Genomic DNA, 27,755 nt, shown 5'->3' with positions numbered 1-27,755 from the left:
TTCACCTCTCATCCAAGAGGCTTCTGATGAACTGAACTGATGAAGGCTCTTGTAAAAGGCTGTAACGCAAAGACGCGATTAGGCGCGCAACGCGGTATACGGTATATTTTTTATATTATATATTTTTTTGCGACGCAATACACGCGATTTTTTTGGGGCGAAGGGACCTTCGCGTCTTCGTCTATTTCATCGTGTTTGGTGGGAAGGAACGCTTTTTTTTTCGCTCGAGTTGTGACGCGCGACCAAACGCGAGATACGCGATTTAACGCTCTTTTTGACTCGTGTCAAAAAAAAAATTCACCAGCCCGCCAACAACTTTTTTTTTTTTTTCAAAGGAGGTTCAACTGGACTTGTCTAGGAAGACGTTTCACCTCTCATCCAAGAGGCTTCATCAGTTCATGTAGCATCTGACCAGTCTCAACCAAAGTGGAAAATGAAAAATTGTCTGCAAAAAGAACAGGAGCTGGGTTTCTCCTGGGTTTCCCATTCTTCTGCAGGCTGCCGACTTGTTTCCCTTTTTCACTCTATAACTAAAAAAAATAATAATAATACTGTGAGATCATTTCATCTTCCACTTGCTTAACTGTTCACATTAACAGACATTTTGACCAAACAATTGCATGTCACTGTAAATGGCTCAGTGCTAACGAAATGTTTGTAAACACACATTAATACTCTTAAAGCTGTGTTGTACACAATATATTGTGTAGACTGGACACCACAAAAACGAACTCATTTTGTTTGACTAACATTAAGTACAGCTCTGTCCGATACCAGTGACTGTGCTGGAGACATTGGTACAGATGCCTTGTTTTATATTGTCCCTTGTCCCTTAATAGGAAGCTTTCATGTTTTATTATGTTGTCTTTTTTTGTATTGTGTGTCTTGTATATCAACCCAAGTCCATAATGCACACTTTTGTTTCTGTTCATTTCACAAATACACCAATTTGAACTTCCTGGCAATGAAAATGATCTAAATACTAAATTACAGCTCCATGATTGGACCTGATCAAGTTTATAAAAGGCTCTGACCAGATAATCAAAATCACCATAATCTGAGCCAGGCATTAATTTTGTTACACTGAACTCCTCAACCAGGCCGAGAACATAGCCTATTTGCAACACAATGTTCTTAATGTTAATTTTACTATAGTTAAAGTTGGATACTCTTTGAATTTAGTTCGTAAACACAGTTTTATTCTGTTTTTAACCGGTAGTTGTTTTGTTAGGACAAAACACAAACATTTGATCTAGTGTAGCTGCAGTGTTTGTTACTGTGAATTTGTTGTTGTTGTACTTAAGTAATGTTTCCTGCTCAGATTGACAGTTATTAAGTATCTGTAGTTGTTGCAAGAGAATACATTCATTATCCCAGATGGAGTTGTGTTTTGGTCCATCAGTATTTTCAATGAATGTATCATCTAAATTGAATGATAGTTGTAAACGCTACAGTTCTTTTAATTTTTCCGAATATTGTGTAGTAGGAGGTTTAGCTGATTTTGTAGCTGCAGTGTTTGTTACTACAGTCATGTTTCCAGAATTGTTGCAGAATAAATGCATAAGCGCAGTTATAATAGTTGTAAAGGCTATTAATTCATCGGTAAATGATATTAAACAGATACTTTAATGTGTAGTTATGTAGTAAATGCAGCTGTTTTGTTAGGACAAAACACAAACATTTGATCTAGTGTAGCTGCAGTGTTTGTTACTGTGAATTTGTTGTTGTACTTAAGTCATGTTTCCTGCTCAGATTGATAGTTAAGTATCTGTCAGGGGTGCAAACTCATCAGGGGTAAAAAAGGTGACAAGATACCGACCCCCTAGGGGGGTCCGGGGGCATGCTCCCCCGGGGAAATTTTTTTAAAAACCAACTTTAAAGGTGAATTTACAGTCAATTTTAGCATGAGACTAGGGTCCAGATTTACTCAGGTTTGCACAGCTTTTGCTCCTGTTAAACCTGCACAATCTGTCTCTCTGTGTTTGGTTTTGAAATATGTGAAGGGGGTCTTCAGCCTTTGCAGGTTTAGCATGAGTAAAAGCTGTGCAAAACTTAGAGAATCTGTCCCTTGATGTCCATCAGATGAACCTTGCAAACCTTGCCTTCAAACTAAATAAAATTTAATACAGACTGATTGGTTCATTGTGAAACATTTATTTATTGATGTAAATGTGTTTTCTGTAGGCTACGTAGGCTATGCTCCAAGGCAGCGCTGCTTTCTGTCCAATAACACACATGAAGCTTAAAAATGCCATAGGCTACATAAAACATATTAAGCGGCAATATGTATTTAAAAGATGTTCAAGTAAACGGTTCGGTTCACGGTTTTGTGGTCATGGTTTTCGGTTCGGTTTCGTATATTTTGATCGTTGGGAAAATCAATCATGTTTTGTATATTCAGGTTAAAACTTAAAGAATGAGGCAGTCTGACATCTGATACATCATTGTGACAGTCTGAGGTTAAAAGTAGTGAGATTCTGGCGGCAAGAGGAGACATTGATAGTTCCAACATGTTTTAATTTATTGGGCAAATAAAGTTATCTAACAAATGCTAAGAACAATTCGATATTCACTGAAATATATAACCTATATTTATTAATTGTGGTTCTTACAAAAAATATATCTTATAAAATATAAAAGCTAAAATGTCTCTTAAAGCTCTGCCCCTTTAATTAGTGCATACAAAATAATTTAACTTTAGCCTACTACTTTTACAACCACATTATTTACCAGCAACATAAAGTGAAACAGAGGCAGAGGTGTCCTGCCACAGTCAGTCAACCTCCTCCTCCTCCTGCTGCTGCTGCTGCTACTCAGGTCGCGCTGCAGCGCTAATAAAAGCTAAACGCGCTAATCGCTAATCGGCCGCGATCGCGATCATCACACACACGCGGTCCCATACAGCACCTATACAACGCTGCTGGCGCATCTTCTAGCTCCGACTCTTTCACTCGCCATGCTCAAAAAGTCGCGTTAGTTAGTCTGTATTAAAAGTGAAGCTTCAGGTGTGTATTGCTGGACAGAAGAGCAGCGCTGCCACCACTCGCTGTCATCCAGATAAGCTGCATGCGCCTTAAAGAGACAGGTGCATTGGCTCGGCTCGGCTCGCCGGACCCCCCCCCCCCCCTCTCATTTTTTTTTTTTTGCGGATTTACACGAATCACACAAATGACCAATTTGGGATCCAAAACGGCGAATTTCGCCGAAAGGTGATAAGTTTGCACCCCTGATCTGTAGTTGTTGCAAGAGAATATAGTCATTATCGAGTTGTGTTTTGGTCCATCAGTATTTTCAATGAATGTATCATCTAAATTGAATGATAGTTGTAAACGCTACAGTGTTTAATTTGGCTGTAAATGATATCAACAGATACTTTAACGTGCAGTTTTGTAGTAGGAAGTGTAGCTGTTAGGACAAAACACAAACGTTTGATCCAGTGTAGCTGCAATGTTTGTTACTACAGTCATGTTTCCAAAATAGACTATTTGTAGTTGTTGCAAAGGGAATAAATGCATTATCCCAATTATAATTGTTATATAATCGTTGTAAATGACATTAAACAGATACTGTAACATGTATGAGTTGTGTAGTAGGAGTATAGCTCTTTGGAGAGTTGTGTGTGGCTCTTAAAAGAGCCTTTGTGTTGTTGTAGAGAAGAGCCGGGTAGGTGTCTACTTCTTGGCGGGCTTCTCGGTCTTCTTGGGCAGCAGCACGGCCTGGATGTTGGGCAGCACGCCGCCCTGAGCGATGGTGACTCCGCCGAGCAGCTTGTTGAGCTCCTCGTCGTTGCGGACGGCGAGCTGCAGGTGACGGGGGATGATCCTGGTCTTCTTGTTGTCCCTGGCGGCGTTTCCGGCCAGCTCGAGGATCTCAGCGGTGAGGTACTCGAGCACGGCGGCCAGGTAGACGGGGGCTCCGGCGCCGACCCGCTGGGCGTAGTTTCCCTTGCGGAGCAGCCTGTGGACACGGCCGACGGGGAACTGCAGTCCGGCCCTGGAGGAGCGGGTCTTGGCCTTGGCTCGGGCCTTTCCGCCGGTCTTTCCACGTCCAGACATTTTGAGGAGAAGGTTTTCTGTTTGAGAAGCTCAAGAGAAGTGTATCGGTGTGGGGGCTGAGCGGCTGCGTTATAAAGGAAACGTGCTGCTCTGTGATTGGCCACAAGGAGCGGGAGAGCGATCGACCAATCAGCGACGAGTTTGCGTCACGCAGACGTCGTCCGCGCTACTGTGTTGCTGTGGGGGGTTGAAGATTTGTGTCTGAATGTACCAAACAAAGAAGAAAGAGAGGGGTTGCATTGCAATATTAAAGGGAAACCGTTTGGGATGAGACCAACTGAGAGGTTGGATTAAAAATGCTACAATTGATCGATCCTGTAAACCAACTACTGCTGAAGGTTTTGTAGAAAGTCGTTTAGGAAACTGAGACATTGTGTCCCTGTATCGACTGTTTCAGTTGTTCATTTAGGACAAAGAGATGATGATAACACTGTTATAAACGGGTTTCAAAGTCCTCTTCTAAAATCAAGTAAAAAAAAAAACCCTCCATTCACCAGCGACCAAGAAACATTAGCTATGTATATGTGTGTATGAATGAATGAATGAATGAATGAATGAATGAATGACATTTCAAATGTGTCTAAAATGAAAAGAAAAAGACAAAAACTAAAAATATTAGTATCATCAAATCTTAATATGCCCATAATAAGATCAAAGAAGGAGTAGGAAGAAGTAAAAGTGAAAGTATAGGGCAGGCTATGTGATAATGAAAGCTAAGATACTAAGTACTATTTATCTATCTATATATGGACGTTTTTATCTACGATCTATCTATCTATCTATCTATCTATCTATCTATCTATCTATCTATCTATCTATCTATTGTCTCCTGTTTAAATGCCTAACAAATTAATACAAACCAGTTGTAGAAGTGTAACATTAAAGTTTGTGTATTTGTTTTAAATGATCTGTGAAAATTGTATTCTTGTCACCTTGTCTGGGTTAGAAAAATGTGTGTTAACTTATAGTATAATAGCCATGTTTTTACAAAACCAACACTGTAAAATCCATATATTTACTGACACAAATGATGGGTATATGTTCTATTCTTAATATTGTAACATAGATATCTTTATATGGAGGGGACAGTGACACAATTTAAAGGGAAACAGACACCTTTAATAGACACTCAAAACAACATTACAAAAGCCTTTTGCAAATGTAGACACACCAGCAGTACTTACAGTACATGTCAACAATCAAAATACAAATGGCACATGATCATTGCTACATAGTAATACACAAGTGTTTTCACCAGTAGGCTAGTTCTCCTCCTTCTCCCATGAATGGAGACTTGCTACTGTTTCCATATAAGCAAAAAGCCAGTAGTTCATTCATTGCAGTGAGGACTGGAGCTCTTAGTTGAAGGTGTGTGGCCCTTAATATTGTAAGCACAGATGCCTTGCCCTTTGTTATTGTTACCATATAAGCAAAAGGCTGTAATTCATTCATTGCAATGAGGATTCAAGCTCTTAGTTGAAGGTGTGTGGCCCTCAATATTAAGCACAGATGCCTTCTTGCCCTTACATGGAGGGGACAGTGACACAATAGTGAAGGAAATACACTTTGTAATGTAAAACAAGTGTAGACACAGCAGCAGTACTTACATGTCAACAATCAAAATAATACAAATGATGGCACATGGATCACTGCTACATAGTATTTACACAAGTGTTTTGACATGAATAGAGACTTGTTATTGTTACCATATAGGCAAAAGGCTGCCATTCATTCATTGCAATGAGGATTCAAGCTTAGTTGAAGGTGTGTGACCCTTAATAATATTGTAAGCACAGATGCCTTCTTGCCCTTATATGAAGGGGACAGTGACACAATTGTGAGGAGAATACACTTTGTAATGTAAAACAAGTGTAGACACAGCAGCAGTACTTACATGTCAACAATGAAAATACAAATGATGGCAGATGGATCACTGCTACATAGTATTTACACAATCGTTTTAACATGAATAGAGACTTGTTTACCATATAAGCAAAAGGCTGTAATTCATTCATTCATTCATTGCAATGAGGACTGGAGCTCTTAGTTGAAGGTGTGTGGCCCTTAATTAACATTGTAAGCACAGATGCCTTCTTGCCCTTATATGAAGGGAACAGTGACACAATTGTGAGGGAAATACACATTGTAATGTAAAACAAGTGTAGACACAGCAGCAGTACTTACATGTCAACAATGAAAATACAAATGGTAGATGGATCACTGCTACATAGTATTACCACATGTGTTTTGACATGAATTGAGACTTGGTACCGTTACCGTACAGGCAAAAGGCTAATTCATTCATTGCAATGAGGATTCAAGCTCTTAGTTGAAGGTGTGTGGCCCTTAATTAACATTGTAAGCACAGATGCCTTGCCCTTACATGGAGACAGTGACACAATTGTGGGGGAAATACACATTGTAATGTAAAACAAGTGTAGACGCAGCAGTACTTGCATGTCAACAATGAAAATACAAATGATGGCAGATGGATCACTGCTACATAGTATTTACACAATTGTTTTAACATGAATAGAGACTTGTTACCTTTACCATATAAGCAAAAGGCTGTAATTCATTGATTCATTCATTGCAATGAGGATTCGAGCTCTTAGTTGAAGGTGTGTGGCCCTTAAAAGGGCCTTTGGGTGGTGGTTGATGCCAAGAGTTAATACAGTTTTACTTGGAGCTGGTGTACTTGGTGACGGCCTTGGTGCCCTCGGACACGGCGTGCTTGGCCAGCTCCCCGGGCAGCAGCAGGCGGACGGCGGTCTGGATCTCCCTGGAGGTGATGGTGGAGCGCTTGTTGTACTGGGCCAGACGAGAAGCCTCGCCGGCGATGCGCTCGAAGATGTCGCTGACGAAGGAGTTCATGATGAGCATGGCCTTGGAGGAGATGCCGGTGTCGGGGTGGACCTGCTTGAGGACCTTGTAGACGTAGATGGCGTAGCTCTCCTTCCTGGTCTTTCTCCTCTTCTTGCCGGTCTTGGAGACGCTCTTGGACACGGCCTTCTTGGAGCCCTTCTTCGGTGCTTTCACTGGATCAGGCATGACGAACGATTTGCAATGACTTCCGATGTGGTGTCGAATACGGTTTAGACAAAGGAGCGGTATGTATTTATCTCCAACTGTATGCAAATGAGGCTGCGCCGTTGCTCGCACCTGATTGGCTGGAACGCTGAGTGCGCACAACAGAGGTCCCGCCCCCTAAACCGTCAATCTGATACCGAAACTGTGTGTGAGAGAGAGATGGCGCTGAAAAATGAAGACAATACGGGAGTGACACCACTTTGCCGTTGGGGTGTGGCTCAGGGTGGGGGTGGACAATCAATAAAACAAACTCAATTAAGTGCCATTAAATAGAGACTGACTATTATAACAGTGGAAACAACAAACCCTACATAATTCATTGTAAATATATTTAAATCAAAATGAGAATATTTAGCCTATTTCAAAAGAGCGATAGCTACAAACAGTTTCCATATAAAATATTTCTGAGTTAGCATGTTTGTTTTCTCTCTTTATTTGACAAAGTACACCTATACAAACACCGTCAGAATCAATTGATACAAGAAATAATGACAGCGAGCTTCAACAATATGTCCAAATATAATCTAATTAAAAAAATATAAAAATAACATATAAATAAACATACATATAAGCAAATAAATAAATTCTACATACACCTGCACAGCCAATATAAATTTACAAAGTCTCAAGGTAGTCCAACAAATATATTTTTCTAACGTTATATAAATCTATTAGGCTACTTTTTTGCTACACAAAACAGGGGAAATGAAAGATGAGAACCCACTTATGAATAAAGACTTTTACCATAAAAAAACTTTGACTTTTTGTTGTTGTTTTTGTTGTAGTGACATACTATCATTTAGAGTGGAAAATGAAATCATCTCCAACATGAAACACTCTTTTGCAACATTTTAAGCAATATCAGTGTATTATTTTTGTTATATTGTTCAAAATGTAAAGGGAATGTGTGATCTATCCTTTTGGAGATCATTTCTTCCATTTGCTGAACTGTTCACATTAGCCTAACAGAAATTTTGATCAGGGGTGCCCAAACTTTTGCATGACGCCACTGTATGAATGTTGATAACTCCTGTTCTTTTTGTCGACAAGCTGATGAAACTCCTATTCCACTTTTCTTTCAAGTGCGTTTGTTGGTCTGAGTTAAATCAAAGTCCTTCTAGGCAAGTCATGCCACTCGGCGGCCATCTTGGCGACGCCACGAAAACCCCAAGGAGACCAGACCCCTATCTAAATGAATGGAGGGATGGTCAAATCCACCCTTTAACGTGATAGCAGGACGGAAAAAACATACAGACGTGCTAGCCAGTGAAATAAGATACAAATAAAAACCAAAAAAACGTAGACTTTACCGCAGAATGACGTTTAAATCGCTATTTTTCCACAGGGAGTACTCAACTGCGCATGCGCGCGGATTTACGACACCGCCGTTACTGTACGGCTGTAACGGCTAAATCCGTGATCTAGCAGCAGCCCGAGCATACCTACACCGGTCTGCACTGCTCTACCTGGAGACATATCGGCTTGAGTCTGGAGATTTTTGCTAAAAAATAAACGCTAGACTTACATGAAATCCGTCTTAATCATCACCTATGGGCTCCTAGTTCTGTGTGTGGTCACTGTGTCTGCTCCCCCCTCCCACGATCCCCACAAACGTTAGCTGTCTCGGATGCTATCGAATGCTAGCATGGATGTATTAGTGCTAGCATGTCGTCTCAGCAGCAGCAGCAGTCAGTTAAAAATAAATAAATACAGTCCGAGTGAACCGCTGGAGCCACGGACTGATTACCGACCATCACTAACAACTAAAGCCTCGACCGGTAACAAGTATGAGGGGCGTTCGTTGTGCTGAGCTAGCTCGATGCTAACTTCGACTAGCGGTAGCGTTAGCATCCGCCGCTAGCTTCGGTTAGCATCCGCCGCTAACAGCCGCTTCTCAGCTCACAACAAGCCTCTCGTACTCGGTACAATAAAACGAGAGGCTCTCGTTAATGGTGACGGTGTCTATCGGTCCACGGCTCCAGTGCTTCACCCGGACTGTGTGTGTGTTTTTTTTTTTTTTGGAGTGGACTGCTGCTGCTGCTATCATGGACATCCCCTGGGGGGAAGGGGCCCAGTTTGAATGTTTAGGTTAAAAAATGAAACGAACAAAACTATACATTCAAAAGTTAAATTAAAGAAAAGGTGGACTGATCGGTTCATTGTAAAACACTTATTGATGTGAATGAGGTGAATTCTGTATACGTAGCGAGGTAGCTCTTTCGTTCAGCAGCACACACCTGAAGCTTCACTTTTCATTAAGACCAACCAATGTGGCTGCCAAATTAACAAGCCGGCAGTAAACCTCTAAAACTCCGCGGGTAATTAAACAGCTTTCCTCCAGGATGAGGAGCCGCTCCCGGTCGCCGGTGGCTTTTCCGAAAACCTTAGAGTAAATTTTCAACCTGACCACATACAGTACACACGGTGCCGTGTTGTTGTTGCCACCAGGTAGGTTTGTCTGTCGTAAATCTACTTGTGCGCATGCGCTGGTGCAACAACATGATTGGCCTAGTTCAGCTCTGGCAAAGCAGGTGATTGGCTGCTGGTGAAAAGGGGCGGGACATGCGCCATCTTTGGCGTCGCAGCTTTCCCCATTCAAAACGGGCAGAGTGGTCTGTCTCCTCATATTAGAACGTCTCTGGTTAAATTATTTCATTTTCCACTCTCACAATGTTTTTTTTTTTTTTAAACTTTATTAACAATTATATACATAACAATACTGTTGAGCCAGGGGAATTAAAAAAGTAGGGTGTAAATAGGGTTAGCCTAGAAGTAGGCCTATGCATTTAAAAAAAAAAAAAAAATCATCAATGTAAAGAAAATCATATTAATTAAATACATTTTTTTTCCAAAATAAAGTTTGCTTTTAAAGCCTTTGGCATTTCTAGTCCATTGATGTCGGTGCTGTATTGATAAAGTTCCTAAAATCTGGTTTGCTGTCAGTCCATTTCTTTTTGTGGATATGAAATTTACCAAAAAATAAAACAAGTTGTACAAAAAAAATCATTTCCATTTCATCATTTTCCATTTGGTTGTTTTCAAAGTAAAGAAAAATTGTCCTTTTCATGCAGACGTACTGAATGTCCAGTTTTCTTCTCAATAAAATTTTGTACATTCAACCAAAATATTTGACAATATAAATCACAAGAGTATTCAATATCAAGTTTAAATCTTTCTAATGTTTTTTTTTGTTTGTTTTGTATAATTTTGAAAGATACGTCCTTGATCTTATTGTTTAGACAACATTTATTACTGATCAACCACATTTTTTTCCCATTCCACACCCCCCCAAAAATTAGCAGAACCGAACCACAAGATGGCGGCGACGTTCCCAACAGCCGCTTAGCAACCGTCCCTAACAACCGAGAGAGGAGAAGAAGGGGGGGAGAAGACGGAGAGACAGGGGGACATGGTAACAACAACAACAACCAGCACCGCCGCCACAGCTAAAACCTGCACTTCCATGTGGTGAAATCTCCCTGCGTCATGTCGCCACGGTGAGTGAGTCTCTTACCAGCTTCCAGCCGCCACCGAAACCGTGTTTTTATATGTTTTATTGTTCATTTCCGCCTCGATTCCCGGCCCGTTAGAGCCGACGGGTGTGGTTTGGTTTGGTTTGGTTTGGTCGGTGCCGTTAGCAAGAGATGCTGAAGGACATGAAACAGTGTTGTTATTATAACTAAATACTTAAAAATAAAATAAAATACAACTCATTTCACTGAGGTCTTCCTGCTCGTAGCTCAGTTAATGTGTAATGTAAAACGGAAAAGCCAAAAGTAGCCCAACATTTATTTAGTATCAAACTCTCCAGTAAGGAAACGGTCAATTTATAATTTAAGCAATTAAGTAATAATGTTAAATCAGAAAGAGCTTCTCTTAACTTTGGGGCACACACATTTTCTACCTGAGTCTGTCTCTCATCCACACAGACAAGGACCTTTCAAATAACACAGCATCATGATGACTGCGACTCTTCCTGCTGCCATTATGTCATCATCAAGTACATCCCAAAATGCAAAAAGTCATTAATTCACTTGTTTGTTTGTTTGTTATTCTTGTACTGCACTTTCTCATAGATTACCTATTTACTTCTGTTATAATGTTTTGCTTTACTGGGTAAAATAGTAGGCACATCCAGTTGTGTGAGTCCAAAGGTGCAGAACAAAAAGCAAACAAAGAGGAAAAAAGGAAAGCATTGACCTTTTTATATGTTTTTCTCATATGTATATTAGATTGCTTGTACTTACTTGTACTCTATTATATAGGCAACTGTAGGGGAGGAAATATTCATCAATATTAAATAATATCTCCCCAATACGTGTCTTGTCTTTCCGGTGTTAAGATGAGGTAAATACTCGTTTAATCTGACTCCATTTAAAAATAACTTTACTCTTAAATATTAGTGGAATTAAAAGTTAATCAGTCATTTAAAATATAAACATTTTAAGAATAAATTCTATTGTTAAGAAATCTGGAATCAATCTTAGTTCAGTGATGGTATAGATTATTAAAACCACTGAGTGACCTTACCTTCTTAACATAAAAGAATAGCCCTGATGCCTGGGTTGAAGTATTCAGAGGTATAATAACATGATACTCAATCTTATCTGTCCAACTCAGAGGTTAAGGGTGTAAATAGTGCCCAGTGAAACTTACCATATAACTAAGATCTTTTAGACTAACTTAGTTCAGGGATGGCAGATATAGACTTAAACTATTCAGTGACCTTCTTAACATAGAAGAACAGCCCAGACACCGAGGTTGAGATATTCAGAGGTCATAAAATATAACTCAATGGTTAAAGGACATGATACTCAATCTTTTCTATTCAACTCAGAGGTTAAGGGTATGAATGTTACCAAATGAAACTTACCATATAACTAAAGACCAAATAAATATCCAATAACAGATTCTTAATTATTTAGAACAAAGTCCCAATAAGGCAATATTAGAAATGAAGGGTTAAGATTCCAGTTTATTGTGATGTACAAAATGAACAAACTATAGCAAATAGTAACAATACTTAAGAAATAGATAATGCAACACACTCGATGTGTGGGAGCTCTGGTAGCAGATCAACTCAAAGTGAGGTTCTTGCTCTTTCCCTTAAAGCAGATAACAGCGGCACGGCCATTTCGGCTAATGCTGTGTTCAAGGCAGGCTTTTGAAACCGTAAGTTACAGCTTCAAGTCACAACTACGACTTGGTAGCGTTCCAGGTAACCCGTAGCTCGTGTTTTTACCGTCCTGTTGTCTGTGAAAGTTCCCTATAACGGCCACTCGTAACTTCCGACCCGTGAACTCGTACCAGATCGAACTGGTATGACTTCACAGGAAGGAAAAACACAAAGTACGAGTTTCCTTGAACGCACCATGAGTTAGCAGCCCCCGCCCTTGTCAGGCATCAATTGGTCCTCGTGCTACGTCACCACATTCACGCGCATCCCTTGGCTGCACACACAGCCCTTCATGCCGTTCTCTCCCCTCATTGGATAACACTTGTATCCCACAAGGAAAATTTTCTCCTCGGGTTACAGCAGAGCAGAGTGACGGAGAGACTCGTGTTTAGGCTGAAATACTTCATGTAAGTGATTGCTGACGGAAAATAGGACTATTTAGGACTTATATTAACAAAAACATTCCACTGATATCTGCTTTAAGTATCCAACCAGAACAGAAACACCTCTAATTCACATAACAATTGGGACTTTGCATGGAGACACCATTCGCATCTGGAGACCTTTGATCATCAGGGGGTCTCTTTTCATATGACAATGAATCACCTACACCTTTGTACTTCTCGCACTGAGACACTTGAGAGTGATTAGAGACAGTCATCAAATGGTGAAACTCTAACAAAGATAATTGACTAAATCACTAATAATCAAAAGGTGTAAATACACAAAGAGGTTACATCCAGTCTGAGGTAAAACTTCCATTGTTTCAGAGACAACATTTCAGGGTGGGGGTCTGACTGTCTTACACTACCATTGACCCTCTTACATTGATTGAGTATCTCCTTCCCCCTTATGTTCTTCATGACCTTCCTGTCTGTGTTTTATTGTCCAGTTGTTTGATGCATCCACATCTGTATATTATATTTATTGGGCTTAATCATTTGATTAATTACTTGGACTGGTCTCAGTCTCAGGGCCTCCAATTGATGCATGGTGTGACATTTTAAAAGTGCACGCCCGCTTACTGTTTCTTTAGTCCTGAAGAAGATCTGAAGGGATCGAAACAGAGACCTTCCACTCTGAATACATTTTTGGGAGCATTTGCCGTTGTGCTGCGAACATTTGTTCCTCTTTTGCATGATTTTTGTGTTACTACACCAGTCAAAAGTTTGGACACAGTGTTTTTTTCTTTATTATCATCGGTTTCTACATTGTAGATTCATACTGACATCAAAACTATGAAGGAACATACTATATGCAATTATGTAGTAAACAAAGAAGTGTTAAACAAAGCAGAATTTGTTTTATATTTTAGATTCTTTGAAGTAGCCGTATTTTGCTTTGAATGTTAAAAAATAAAGACAAACCATTGAATGAGACAGTGTGTCCAAACCTTTTACTGGTAGTGTATATTCAAGAAGAAAGTATTGTGTCTTTATGTAAGTTATTCTATAACTGTGTTTACTTTGCAGATTCTGATTAATTCCTCAGTATAATCAAGCATCATAATGATGATTGAGTGATAGATTTAGTCGCAGTAACTTTACAAGTTTAAAGTGATCCCCCACACGACTACCACCCTTGCCAGTTTCTATATTAACACACATGAATGCTTTACATATCCATTAGGCAAGGCAAGGCAAATTTATTTATTTGTATAGCACAATTCATACACCAGGCAATACAAAGTGCTTTACAGAGACATAGAAATACATTAAAATCAAGACAGAATATAAAAAGAAAGAAATAAGACAATAGAAAACAATAATAGCAATTAGAAAGATTAAGCTGTAGCAAATAATAACGATTTCAACCCTGACTTAACTGAATTGACATTAATATAATACATATTGTAATAATGTATTATATTAAAACAGGGGATTTTCCCTGATAGACATAATGAACTAACTTTCACTCACTTTAATGCTGGTTAAATACTCGTGATATTGGGATTTGAGCTGACAACGTGTTGTTCTGTGACGTCCTCTCTCTTTCAGCCTAATATGGATGAAGTGAACGTGGTGTCTGTTGCCGTTGGGAGATGTCTGGACGCCTGCTGCCTGCTGCTCGACCTGCTCATCAGGGCGGTCAGCTGGCTGCTTCGCTTCCTGTCCGGCGTGGGCGTGTCCTTCCACGGCGCCCTGGTCACCCTGAGCACCTCCACGCTGGTCGAATACTGGAACTTCGCCCTTTTCTCCTTCCTCGCCGCCACGGAGGCCGTGTCCAGCGCTGCGCACGCGGCCGCGCACGCCGTGGAGGGATGGCTGCAGACGCTCGGCGGCGTCTTTGAGAGCTTCAAGATGGTGGGACACCTGTTCTGCCACGTGTCGTTGCGCACCAAGGATCTGCTGCACCGCGGGTTCACGTTCGGGAGCTGCGTCCTGCGGCAGACGTGCGAAGGCGTCCTCATCGCCCTCAGCCTCGTCCTCTACTTCGTCAACACGGTGGTCAACATCGTCCTCATCAGCACTCAGAACTGCCTGTCTGTGCTGGCGGGCGTCTGGGAGGCGGTGGCGGCGCCGGTGCAGAAAGTGGCGGAGCTGGCCCTGAACCTGCTGACCTTCCTGTACAGCTGTCTGGTCGGCGCCTCCGTGCTGCTGTGGACGCCCTGCCAGCTGCTGCTCGACTTCCTGGCGGCGCTGGGACGCGTCTTCGTCACGGTCTTCGTGGTCGACTCGCACGTCCTGCTCGCCGCGGCCGTCGCCATCTTCCTGCTGGGTTCGCTGCTGTTGAACCCGCGGCTTCTTGTCCACGTGGCGCAACTCGGCCGCCATTTTGTCACCGCTCTGCCGGGGGCCCGTGGCGTTCAGACGGCGTTTCACCGGCTGTACGCGGCGGCGATGCCACAGCCAGCCGTGGTCCACAGCAGGACAGCACAGGACGCCGCCGGTGGAACGAGGCTCCCGGACGCAGACACGGCTCGGTTAGCGACCGAGAGCGACCTGCTGCCGGCGAATGACCCGAGCCGGCCCGACTCGCCTCCGCCTCGCGCCAATCAGGACGGAGAGCCGGAGACGCTCTGTGGCGGCAGGGCGACGAGCGCATCGGAGCCGAGGTCGGCCGGCGAGGACGTGGAGCTTCTCACTCTCCTGAAGGAGCAGGAGGAGAGGAAGAAGTGCGTGATCTGCCAGGACTTGAGCAAGACGGTGCTGCTGCTGCCGTGCCGCCACCTCTGCCTCTGCCGGCCCTGCGCCGACATCCTGACGCAGCGGCGATCCGCACGCTGCTGCCCGCTCTGCCGGCAGCACATCACAAAGACCTTGGATGTTTTCCTCTGATGGGACCGTCAAACATAAACAGCAGACCACAATAGACGCTTCTCTTCTGTCCTCAGAGCTGCTGCAGTCAGTCGATTGATGTATTGGTTGATTGGCAGAAAAATAATAGAAACTAATTATATAATTGATTAATCGTACTGAGGGAAATGTTCTTTGTACAAAACAAGACAATTGAAGATGCTGCTTTCAGCTTTCTGAAAATTGGGCAAGTGAATCTGTAAATACCTAATGAGCAGGTAGGTAAAAGTTTTTGAGTAGTTGTGCTGCAACTAACTATTAGCTCCTTAAGTTATTAAAAATTAATTTAATGTGCCAATCATTAATTGAGGAAAAAAAGAGAAAAAAAGTAAATTTCCACCTTAACACACTCTTCAAATGTCTTGTTTTGTTCAACCAAAACTTCAAATATTCAGAACTAAGTTTGTCGTTCATGATGGCTCATTTCAGCATCGTCTTTGCACACACAGAAAGAGAGAGAGAGTACAGTAGTGACATCACAGAGGACATGTCGTGTGACACAAGATTAGTTTGCACAAATGTGATCCTTCAACTAACACAACTGTGGTTTTCCCACAACTCATCTACACCAGGGTGTCTCAAAAGACAGATTTAAGGATTCTTAGACACACAGATGTTTTCGTTTATCAAACATCCAAGTCATTCCTCCCACACAATCAGCGACCACAATCTTGAAAGAGCGAGGATCAGTGGAACAAGCAACGCCATTGATTTGTCATTACTTTGGTTATATAAAAGGTTAGTGCTACCTATTTGCACAGATTTATGAACCTAGTGCGTTGTTAACTAGAGGTCGCATCGCATCCCACCACCACTCAGATTAGTTTCAGCCACAGAAACTATTAAACTGCTCTGTAAAGTTTTGAGTTGTGGCTCAAAGGAGATTTCTCAGATCACACTAACCTTTAAAATTTGACAACCTTTTTCCTTTTTTGAGTTGATGTTTGTGCCAAATTTGAAGGAAGTTGTGTCGAGGAGTTGCTGAGACGTCGCCACCGCAAGAATGAGATGGACGACCTGAAAGCAGTGCGGCCGCCACTTGAACGTTGTGGATGAATAAAAGTGTTACTGTTTACATTAAGAATGGGCCCAATGCAGTGAGACTGAAGCACTTGTTATTTAATGTGACCAACAGCTCAGATACATCTCAAGAAATAACAACAAAATAATAGAAATGATGACAATTATAATAATATATTGAAGAGTTTGTACAAACTGTTACACACAGCAGCAGCTTCTTCTTCTTTTTCTTTGCTCTTTTCTGTTCTTGTCGTGTTTCACTCTGAAATGCAGCCACACATCTGCCTTCAGACCTGTGCCTTCGCCGGGTGTCGGCCATTTTCTCGTCTTGTCACATGACCAACGGCTTCCAACAGCTTCACACATCCATAAAGAAAAAAAGGCCTTAGAGACCGTAAAAGGCACATTATAAATTAAATCTCAGGATTTTAAATAGAAGTTAAATGAAGGTTAATTTAGATTTGAAAAAGGGTTGTTTTTTTTTCTTTTCAGCAGAGCAGCCCTCTAATGGATGATGTTAAACAACAGGTAGCAACAGCAGTGAGGTAGAAACTTGAGTGGTGTTGACACATTCAAAAAAACATAAAAACAGTAATATCAAATGTCTTTTTCCAGGAAACGTTGTGAGATTATTTATCAGAGGGGAAAAAGAAGAAGCACCAGGGGAAATGGCAGTAATGTGTCCGTGTCCTTCAGGCCGAGTGTGTGGATTATTTTCTGCTGATATAAATGTACCGAGTCAGTGTCAACTTATTTAAAACATCAAGTATTATCAGCTGTACGCACTTAATAAAAAGGTTTATAACACATTGTCATGAAGCTGTTTGCAGATATGAAGACAGTTAATCCTGAGCGCAGTGTCTCCTATGAAGACATTAATTATTTTGATTAATTTAGTATATTGTTGTTCATTATGGGTTGTTTTTTTTACACAAAAGGAGGCCGAGTTGGAAACAAAGACTTTATGCGTACAAAAATCCAAAAACACTTATCTGCTTATTACTACATAGTCTCGTTAAAATCCATTTGTTGAAGCCATTTTGATGGAGTTTGACTTCCTGAGACGAAATAAGAAGTTTAATATGTCAATTAGAAATGGGAGAGACATTTATTTATGTCCTGACATTTCATAGGTCATACGATTCGTTTTGTTTTCGTTGTGTTATAAGCTGTTTGCAGTTTCTGTCTGATGACTGAACTGTCCTTAAAGGTTTTTATTGTTTTGTTTTTTCCCACTTGCACTATCACTGACTGTCAAAGTCTTGAAAGCACAAACATTGAACTGTATTTTTACGATATAGTGTTTTAAGCTTCTAACATGTAATATGTGTATGTCATGAGAGTGTGCCACTATTAACATGCCTAAATGCCAAAACAAAGGAAAAGGCTAAGAAGTGTGGGACGTGACTGACTGTCAGCTGGTTATTAACACTGGACTTGTGTACTTGAGATTTTGTGCCAAAGATGTTAAGTTACAACAGTTTTTTATTATTATTATTATTTATTTAAATGCATTGCCTTCTTTAAAGTATTTATTAATATTTTAAACATTTGTTTACATTTTTAAGTTTTTCTTTAAGACTGAATATACCTGCTCAGGATGTTTAATTTGAGATAATATTCAAAGTTTATTGAAAACCTTTAACATTACCCCCCATGATGAATTGATGCCTTCTGTCAGTGCACTGCTACAGATTAAAAACTATAACTGAGTTGTGTTTTTTTCTTATTGGTTTTAGGTGATATCAAGGTTGTTGGGCAGTAACAGGCGTTGCATTGCCTGAATGTGTCACATTGGGTTTTTAAGCGTATGTCACTGATGCTGTCATCTTCTGACCCAGTTCTGACCAACCGTCCTGACCAGTACCAGTAAACGCCACGGAAGTTGCCGGACTAACCCGAATGCTTACAGATATTTTAATTAACTCTCTATTATTATCCTTGGGACCTCTTCCTTGATTGTGCTTATACCGGTAGCCTATGTTAGATTTCTTGTGACGGTAAAGTTAATCTGTTCCTTGTACCTGTGGCATTGTTCCAGATAATTCCCTTGCAGTTGTTTTGTCTGCACGACAAAGCATACTTTTCTTTTGATCATAGTGCATACCAAACATAACAAAACTGTTGTCGTTCCAGCTCAAGCACCAAGAGATTGAAAACAAGAAGAGTTTTTGCAGAGCAGGTTGTGTCCTTTGAATTGTGTAATCTACAATTAAGTGTGCTATATCCAGCTATTTTATTTTATTTTTTCGTTTGAAGAACTGGTCTGGTAGCTATATGTATTTGATGAGTTGTTTTCTTTTTGCTTGACCTAGTTCAGGGCCACTGTTGAGACAAATTAAAGGGATAGTGCACCAAAAAATGAAATTCAGTTATTATTGACTCACCCTCATGCTGATTAATACTCGTAGTTTTCCTTATATCAGAGTCAATAGCGCCCGACACAAAAAGGTTTATAAAACTACGCAAAACCCTCTAATATTCATCCACACTGCTCGTCCGCTGCAATTAAGTGTCCTGAATGGATATAGTCCAGAGTTTACTCAAAACGACGTCACTTCACGTCAGCAGTCCTGTATTGAATTTGCCTGGGGCACGTTTTTACATTCACGTGCGTGAACATCAGAGTAATGTAAAAATGTCCTAAATTATGTTGTTTTGAGTAAATTCTGGACTATATCCCTTCAGGACACTTGGATCGCAGCGGACGAGCAGAATGGAGGAATATTACAAGGTTTTTGTGTAGTTTTATGGACCTTTTTGTGTCGGGTGCTATTGACTCTCACATAAGGATTTCACTCGACTGGAAAGGTCTATACCCTGGAAGCTATAGTAAACAGAGGTACGTGATAAAAACACATTAGCTCTCATATTAACAGAGTTATCCACACTCAGTGTTGTGTGGTAAGGAACTGGTGGATGTTGCAAAGCATTTGTAGTGATATTTTGAGCATTAGAGGCCAAAGTCACGGTTAGAAGAACTGCCCCCATTACTTCGTTGTTTAACTGCAGTGAAGCGCAGCTAGCAGGAGGAGAGCTAGGTCAGGTCTGCACATACAGTTATGTTCATAATAATAGCAGTGTGTTTAAAAAGGTGAGTAAACCTCAAAATTCTTCAAATAAATTGTATTTTAAGGAACACAACTGCATTGGGGGCACTGCACATTCTATTTCAAACCAAGAAAATTGGAAAAAGTAATTTAATTTGATAATATTTTACAGAAAGTCAAGAAATATAATGTTCAAAAAAATAGCAGTGTTGACATCTTTTTTTACACGCTTGCTGGTGTGTTTGGGGTCATTGTCTTGTTTGGGGTCATTTCCTCTTCAGCATACGACAACATGACTACTTCCAGTACTCTGGTGTAGTACTCAAACTGATCCATGATCCCTGGTATGCGATAAATAGGACCAACACCATAGTACGAGAAACATCCCCATATCATGATGCTTGCACCACCATGCTTGTGGGGGGGGTGGGGGTCTTCACTGTGTACTGTGGCTTGAATTCAGTGTTTGCAGGACGTCTGACAAACTGTCTGTGGCCCTTAGACCCAAAAAGAACAATCTTACTCTCATCAGTCCACAAAATATTACGCCATTTCTTTTTAGGCCAGTCAATGTGTTATTTGGCAAATTGTAACCGCTTCATTACATGTATTTTTTTTAACAATGGGACTTTGCGGGGGCTTCTTGGTGGTAGCTTGGCTTCACATAGACATTGTCTGATTGTTACAGTACTCACAGGCAATCTTAGATCTTCTTTGATCCTCCTGGAGCTGATCATTGGCTGAGCCTTTGCCATTTTGGTTATTCTCCAATCCCTTCGAATAGTCGTTTTTCTTTTTCTTCCTCGCCTTTCTGGTTTTGGCTGCCATTTTAAAGCGTTTGATATCATTTTAGCTGAACAGCCTATCATTTTCTGCACTTCTTTATAGGTTTTCCCCTCTTTTATTAATTTCTTAATCAAAGAATGCTCTTCTTCTTAACAGTGTCTTGAACAACCCATTTTACTCTGTTTTTCAAGGACAAATGCACAGCCAGCATATGCAGCATCAGTTGCCTTGATCCTTGAATAAAGGCCACCTGTTTACCCCCTTTTTTTTTCTCACATAATCAATGACCTCAATAATTGAACCTGGCGCTGCTATTTTTTTGAACACGCCCCTTTCAGTAAATGATTCAGTTTCACAGAATCAGCAGCATGCACGTCATGCCTGTTGGGTCTGTTGGTTTTCTATACCTTTACTAAACCTTCTAGAAAAAGTTGAAATTCTAACAAAATCAGTGATTTATCTTGCAAGTGATGTCGGACTGCTATTATTTTGAACACAACTGTATTTTTGTCAGACTTTTTTCCTGGTTGCACTCAGGGACCTAGAGCTGTAAAGTGTTCCTTAGAAAATGACTGGAATTCTCCTTTAATCTAGGTTTAGCACACTAAAGGAAACGGGGAAAGCAACGCAGGCATCAAGCACAAGACGCAGGACAACAGACTAAAAAAAGATAAAGGGAGAACAAGGAAATAAGAGATAGGTTGTGCGATCAGACACATGAGATAATCACAACAACTTCAAAATAAAACAGGAAACAACTAAACAGGGGAACACACTCAGATCAGTATCGAACAGTGACGTTTCCCAAATAGGTGTTGTACTAAACATTAACATGAAATTGAGAGCAGTCATTTCATTTCCACACAGGTAGTTTAATTCCCGATTTACATTAGCAATCACATCAAGAAAAAACATAATGTAATTTTTTTTTTTTTTTTTTGTATTATTGCAACCAAAAACAGTGAAAGATGCATGATTCATGTTCAAAAGCTACTGGTAATGTTCCCACTTCTCACCACTGAAGGCTGGAAAACTGCTGCAGTGATTTCACAAGAGTGGGCAGATCATACAAAAAAAAAAGCTCCATATGAAACTAAACCTAATTTCAATTCCACACAGGTAGTTTAATTCCCGATTTCCTGATCCACCCTTCCTTCTTTCCACAATCCTTTTTCCCTTGCTTCTTTCCTTCCTTCCTTCCTTCTTTCCTTCCCTTCGTCCTTACTTCTTCTTCCTTCCTCTTTTGATCCAGTTGACCTGGTCTGTTCCCTCCCCCCATCTTTCTTTCCTTCCCTTTTCCCTTTTCCCTTCCATCTTTCCACAATCCTTTTTTCCTCCCTCCCTTCCTTCCCTCCGTCCTTACTTCTTCCTTCTTTTTTGTTTCTGTTCCCTCCCTCCATCTATCTTTCCTTCCTTTTCCCCTTCCTTATTTCCTCCCAATTTGTTCCCTTTGTCCTTCCTTCTATCCCTTTATCCTTTCTTTCTTCCTTCCTAACTTCCTTCCTTCCTTCCTTCCTTCCTTCCTTTCGTCCTTCCTTCCTTGACCCAGGAGGACAGCAGGAGGGTTAAGAGAAGCCTATGAATATTCTCATTTGTGCAGGTCATCGTTATCCCAAATAAATGGACTTGGTTATTTGCCTAGAAAGACGTTTCACCTCTCATCCAAGAGGCTTCAGCATCTGACCAGACTGGGACTGGTGCAACTATCTGGTGTGGAGATCCAGGTATTTACAGTTTTTCTCGATTGCTAAGACACATTTTTTGAAAGCTTCTCTCATTTTCTCTAAAGATTAACTTAATTACAGTTTTTCTCAATTGCTAAAACACTAAACCCTGTTGTCCGAACCAAATTCTCAGTTGCCTGAACCCACTGATTGAATCAGTCACTCTTTTGGCAAAACCATCAGCACTTTTCACCTGTTTAGACACATCTTACCAACACATTTTCATTGTGATGCACCTGTGTTGCATAATGCTGAGCAAAGGTGGAAAAAGTCAAACACAAGTAAAGCACGAGTTTCACCGGTTGAACACAACAACTCAAAATTGATAACACTTGTGTCCAATGATGTGAGGGCACATATACTGTAAGTAGTTCAGGATGAAGTCCTGTGGCCTGATCCAGTACAGAGAAATGATGCTGTGGCTGAGTTATGCACTTCTCATTTCTATATTTTTGTACTTTATTTTTACGTAGGCTTACTGTATACAAGTGCTAAATGCACAAGATTTCTGTTTGTCTTTGTACTGTACAAGTGCTACGTGTAAAATGCACAGGATTTCTGGTTTTTGTACTTCTTTTTTTTTACTATGTACAAGTGCTAAATGCACAGGTTTTTTGTTTTGCAAGAGGAGAAGATGAGAGACGACAGGGTGAAGGAAGAGAGGAGGGATGAACTGGGAAGAAAAAAGAAGAAGGAAGGAAAAGGGGATGAAATGGATGTGAGGAGAGAAGGAGGAAGGTGAAAGAAAGGGAAGGAGAGAAGTGCTACAGGTTTTTTGTTTTTTGTCACAGTTTAGAGAAAATGAGAGAAGCTTTCGAGAAATGTGTCTTAGCAATCGAGAAAAACTGTAAACTGTGAACACAAACCCCAATTTTCAAGCTACATTCACAAAACATCAGACTCTTCTTGCAAAACCAAACTTTCACCTCAAAACAGTTCAATCTGTGCCCAAAACTGAACTGTGTTGTCAAATCGTGCCCCGAATCAATCAAAATTAAAAACACTACTGAGCAGTCACTAAACACTACATAGAAAAATAGAAAACACAATGCTCAGGACATGAAGCTGTAGAAATAAATGTTTATCGTTCACTGTAGGCTAAATGCATGTTGCAAAACAAAAAACCTGTGCATTTAGCACTTCTCTCCTTCCCTTTCTTTCACCTTCCTCCTTCCCTCTCCACATCCATTTCATCCCCTTTTCCTTCCTTCTTCTTTTTTCTTCCCAGTTCATCCCTCCCTTCCTCATCCTTTCTTCCTTCACCCTGTCATCTCTCATCTTCTCCTCTTGCAAAACAAAAACCCTGTGCATTTAGCACTTGTACATAGTAAAAAAAAAAAAAAGAAGAAGTACAAAAACCAGAAATCTTGTGCATTTAGCACTTCTATACAGTAAGCCTACGTAAAAATAAAGTACAAAAATATACTGTAGAAATGAGAAGTGCATAAATCAGCCACAGCATCATTTCTCCGTACTGGATCAGGCCACAGGACTTCATCCTGAACTAGCTTACAGTATATGTGCCCTCACATCATTGGACACAAGTGTGATCAATTTTGAGTTGTTGTGTTCAACCGGTGAAACCTGTGCTTTACTTGTGTTTGACTTTTTCCACCTGTGCTCAGCATTATGCAACACAGGTGCATCACAATGAAAATGTGTTGGTAAGATGTGTCTAAACAGGTGAAAAGTGCTGATGGTTTTGCCAAAAGAGTGACTGATTCAATCAGTGGGTTCAGGCAACTGAGAATTTGGTTCAGACAGCAGGGTTTAGTGTTTTAGCAATTGAGAAAAACTGTAGTAACCTCTTGTTGGCGCGTTCACAAGACCGACATCATCGGTCTTGTGAACGCCACAAGAGGTTAAACCAAACCAAAAACAGTGAATGTTCACATATCAGCCATATCAATGACGGTCACTAAGTCTGTTCCTCGTACCTCTGAAAATGTGACATCTTGTAAGACGATTTCCTTGTTTTACCTGTTTTTGGGGAATGTTTCAAAAAAAGATTTCATATCAACAAGATCAACCTGCCCCCCCCCCCCCTCCCATCCTCTGATCTATATCCCTTTCTTTCTGCTCTGTTATAAAAGGTCGTGACATTTGGAGACCAAGTTATTGACTGTGGACATTTCCAGTGTGAGGGATGAAGGTCGCTGTGAGTTTCCTGCTGTTGATCTGCTGTGTCTCCACAGAGGCACAAAGCAACGATGCTGTGCTGCTGAAAGACATGACCACCTCTCTGGCCCAGCTAGGGCGGAAGGTGACGTCCTTACAAAAACACGTTAAAGGTATGGTAACATATTTGATAGAAATAACAAGTTTTTTATTATTATTTCAAAGGAATTTCCTTGCCCAGTAAAAATTAATTAATTAATTAATATTTCATGCTCTTTTTCTTAGTACAAAAGGCTGAGATCACCAGGCTGAAGCAACAGAGACAAGGTAAGGCGATAATTTTTATAATACGCCACTGATTTGTAGTCGAGAACAACTCAAATATTAGTAACATGTTTGTTTGTTTTTCACAACTGTACAATATACTATAATCTCATAAACATGCTGTCATGACTGAATATGTGGATGACTAGAAATAAACTGTTAAGCAAATTATAAAATTTCATAAAACAATTATTTTCCCACGAGATAAGATTATTGAGGCTCATGTTTGCAATTCTTATACCTAATGGTGTATTAATGTTTCATTGGAACTACACTTTTTTGTGAAAGGACTCAAAATGAGCCCAGAACACACACAGAATAATCAAAAGTTGATATGTTCACTTAGAGCTGGGCAATAAAACAACTTCTTTGATCAATGTGTGTCAAACTCAATCACTCAAGGGAGCAAAATGTAAAACACAAAGTAGCTATGCCGAGGGCCAAAAATAACTTTGTTTTTCATTGACGGTGCCTTCAAGCAAAATGAGAACAGCTGATATTTCCCCCGTGGAAGACATCGAGTTTTTCTTTAATTTGCCAAATTAATGTCAGTGATTGAAACAGACAAGAGAAACAGCACAACTGAAAAATTCAACAAAAAAACTAAAAATCTAATCTTTTTTTTGTGTAACAATTTGGAACGCAGTGTAGAGCTGAAAAGCGTGGGTTCATCAACATGTCGAAGACAATCCAGCCAGATACAAATCATAAACAATTAATTAAGTGTGTTTTTGAAAAACTGAAATTATTCTCCATCTCAGTCCAACAGGTGGTCTTTTCAGCCTCTCTGGTGGACAAAGGCCACGTGGCTCTTGGATACTATAACCATTTTGTGATTATGGTCTTAAGACATGCCATAACAAACATCGGAAATGCCTACAACCCAAACACAGGTACTTCAATTTTGAAATCATGATGAATCATACCACTTATTTGGTATGTGGTCTAATGTCATGCTGACTAAACAAATGTCCCACAGGTGTTTTCACTGCACCAGTGACAGGAGCTTACCACTTCGAGTGGCACGTCGCTGGGCATGGACATGTTACCAGCGCTGGGTTGGTCAAGAACAATGAGCCGATTTTTATAGCATACGAGTACCAGGGGGCTCATCTGGGCAGTTCTTCTCAAAGTGTTTCGCTGTCTCTCAAGGCTGGAGATGTTGTTTTTCTCCGTGTGTGGCCTCACACTCAAGTATTTGACAATACCAACCACCACAGCACCTTCAGTGGCCATCTGCTTTTCACTATGTGAGTGAAGGCATGTCTCTTTTCTTTCTTAAGTCATAAACTTTGAATGAACATGTCTCATTTTCCTTTAACCTAGATCACGGAGCTTTGTAAGTGTAACTTTGTAAAGGGTCAGATGATTTTTGCATCCAAAATACGCACAATGAATTGGTTTAATGGGTATACCGGTATTTGTTTCTTTTAATTCAATGTGATTGATTTGTATGGTTCTCTATCATGTTAATAAAAGAATAAAGCATTGAGGAGAGTCTGTGTAGATGTGTCTTTATTATTTTCAAGCTACCAGATGAACATAAATACAGGATTACAGTCACATTAAACATGGCAGAACTAGTTCTTCTGTAACTGTCCCCGAAAGAATCATTGATCATACTCAGTGGGACCTGTGTTTGCTGTGTTTCCCATGGGAATTAGCAATCTAGGCTTATTACCTCCATTATCAGATTTTAAAATAGGTGTTGATGGATGAAAATATGGATAGTCTTTTCATAAAAGGTCAGATTTCCCAGGTGTATTTACCGTAAGAGACACAGGCTACACAAACTCATAGGAGTTGCATGTCACAGGGTGACTATTGGCTCTGTGAAATCGTATATAGCTATTACTTTTTACTAATTGCATAATGTTACTACAGTGTTACTTTCATAGAAAAGTAGCCTATACATGATTAAAATGATTCTTGATTTTTAGTATCATAACTGCATTTCTGACGTCCATAAAATCTAGGAAATAAATAAATACATAATAAAGTTTGAAAATCAGTCAAAAACTAAGCAAGTTCTGGTTATTTTAGTAGAACATGCACAATGGGCTCAAAGGGAGCGATCAAGGTGGAGGTGGTGGCCTTGTGGCGACCGACGCCATGTCATGGTCAGCACCATTGGGTGAGCCATCTAGTCCTTCTGAAATTTGACATTTTAGTGTCAAAATGTTCAGAAGAGATGTGGCTTGTGGAAAATGACTCCAATATTTACTTCAGTGACTGTGGAGCGAAAGAATCTACCACAATCTGTGTTCACATTCACTTCTCCCATTAGACTGCAGCTTTTCTCCTAAAAGGACGGGGCCGTGGAGAAGCCCACATACAGGAAGCTGACTCATCATGGGGCATGGTCTTGGTTTGTTTATGTTTTTTCATTATTTCTATTTTCTCTTTTTTTCTATTATTCCATTATGTCTTCCTTTATTTCCCCATGTATGTTAACCTATGTATATAATGTTTGTCTTAAGTGCTTTGATGATGCTGTCATGCCTATCATCATGTCTAAATAAAGCACTAGGCCTAAAAGAAACTGTCTTTGGTAGCAGAGCAACAGAGCAGCTGAAAACGAGCACTGGTAAGCCAACGCTCTACTGGCCTGAAGGAGCAACTTCTTAAAGGGTCCTATGTTCCCCCGTTTTTCCCCAAAAGGGACTGTTCCCCAGTCGCAATACATAGGCTACTGGGGATGATAGGATCTTTTTACAAAAATACACAGCGGGGAACATAGGACCCTTGTGGGGAAAAGCGGGGAACATACAAGGTGGGGAACATAGGACCCGGGGAGGATGACCCCAAATTAGGGTTAGAAATAGTCTTCATAATAGATGTTATTTTAAAATGGGACAACAAAAGAAGATATTGAAGAAGAAGAGTCGGCCAAACTAACTGCCAAACCCACATTTGGCCAGGTTGGTGGTTAGGTGAGATAACAACACTCTGTTCCTCATACTTGAAGCCCAGGTGTTGTTTCTCTTACGGTACGATGAGGTGTCATCTTGTGTTTCCTGTTTTTGGGGCATTCTTTCAGTGAAAATTAGTTCCCAGATTTCCCCTATATAAAGACCACACAGGGGATTGGTTACAGACAAAGTTATTGACTGCGA

General features: G+C 40.5%; 3 protein-coding genes across 3 annotated transcripts; 1 reads left to right on the top strand and 2 right to left on the bottom strand.

Annotated features, from left to right (window-relative positions):
* Positions 1-3,631: 3,631 nt before the first annotated feature.
* On the bottom strand, positions 3,632-4,078 carry LOC146974162 (histone H2A-like). Its single transcript, XM_085796788.1, has one exon. The coding sequence runs from the start codon at positions 4,053-4,055 to the stop codon at positions 3,672-3,674; it is 384 nt and encodes a 127-aa protein (XP_085652914.1). The 5' UTR covers positions 4,056-4,078; the 3' UTR covers positions 3,632-3,671.
* Positions 4,079-6,666: 2,588 nt separating this feature from the next.
* LOC146974161 (histone H2B 1/2-like) lies at positions 6,667-7,141 on the bottom strand. The gene has a single exon (XM_085797264.1). The coding sequence runs from the start codon at positions 7,104-7,106 to the stop codon at positions 6,735-6,737; it is 372 nt and encodes a 123-aa protein (XP_085653390.1). The 5' UTR covers positions 7,107-7,141; the 3' UTR covers positions 6,667-6,734.
* Positions 7,142-10,496: 3,355 nt separating this feature from the next.
* Positions 10,497-15,916, top strand: LOC146974160 (E3 ubiquitin-protein ligase RNF26-like). The gene is made up of 2 exons (XM_085797262.1): positions 10,497-10,642; positions 14,319-15,916. Exon 2 carries the CDS (start codon positions 14,325-14,327, stop codon positions 15,597-15,599), a length of 1,275 nt encoding a protein of 424 aa, XP_085653388.1. The 5' UTR covers positions 10,497-10,642; positions 14,319-14,324; the 3' UTR covers positions 15,600-15,916.
* The last annotated feature ends 11,839 nt before the right edge of the window (positions 15,917-27,755 follow it).

The sequence above is a fragment of the Trachurus japonicus genome, chromosome 14, assembly GCF_045865225.1.
Source record: "Trachurus japonicus isolate A0001 chromosome 14, Traja_1.0".
NCBI lineage: Eukaryota > Metazoa > Chordata > Actinopteri > Carangiformes > Carangidae > Trachurus > Trachurus japonicus.
Note: the sequence above shows the minus strand (reverse complement) of the source record. Positions and strands in the feature narration are given on the sequence as shown.

Excerpts from the sequence above, each read along its gene's own strand:
- LOC146974162 (XM_085796788.1), bottom strand. The coding sequence starts at position 4,055 with ATGTCTGGACGTGGAAAGACCGGCGGAAAGGCCCGAGCCAAGGCCAAG.
- LOC146974161 (XM_085797264.1), bottom strand. The coding sequence starts at position 7,106 with ATGCCTGATCCAGTGAAAGCACCGAAGAAGGGCTCCAAGAAGGCCGTG.
- LOC146974160 (XM_085797262.1), top strand. The coding sequence starts at position 14,325 with ATGGATGAAGTGAACGTGGTGTCTGTTGCCGTTGGGAGATGTCTGGAC.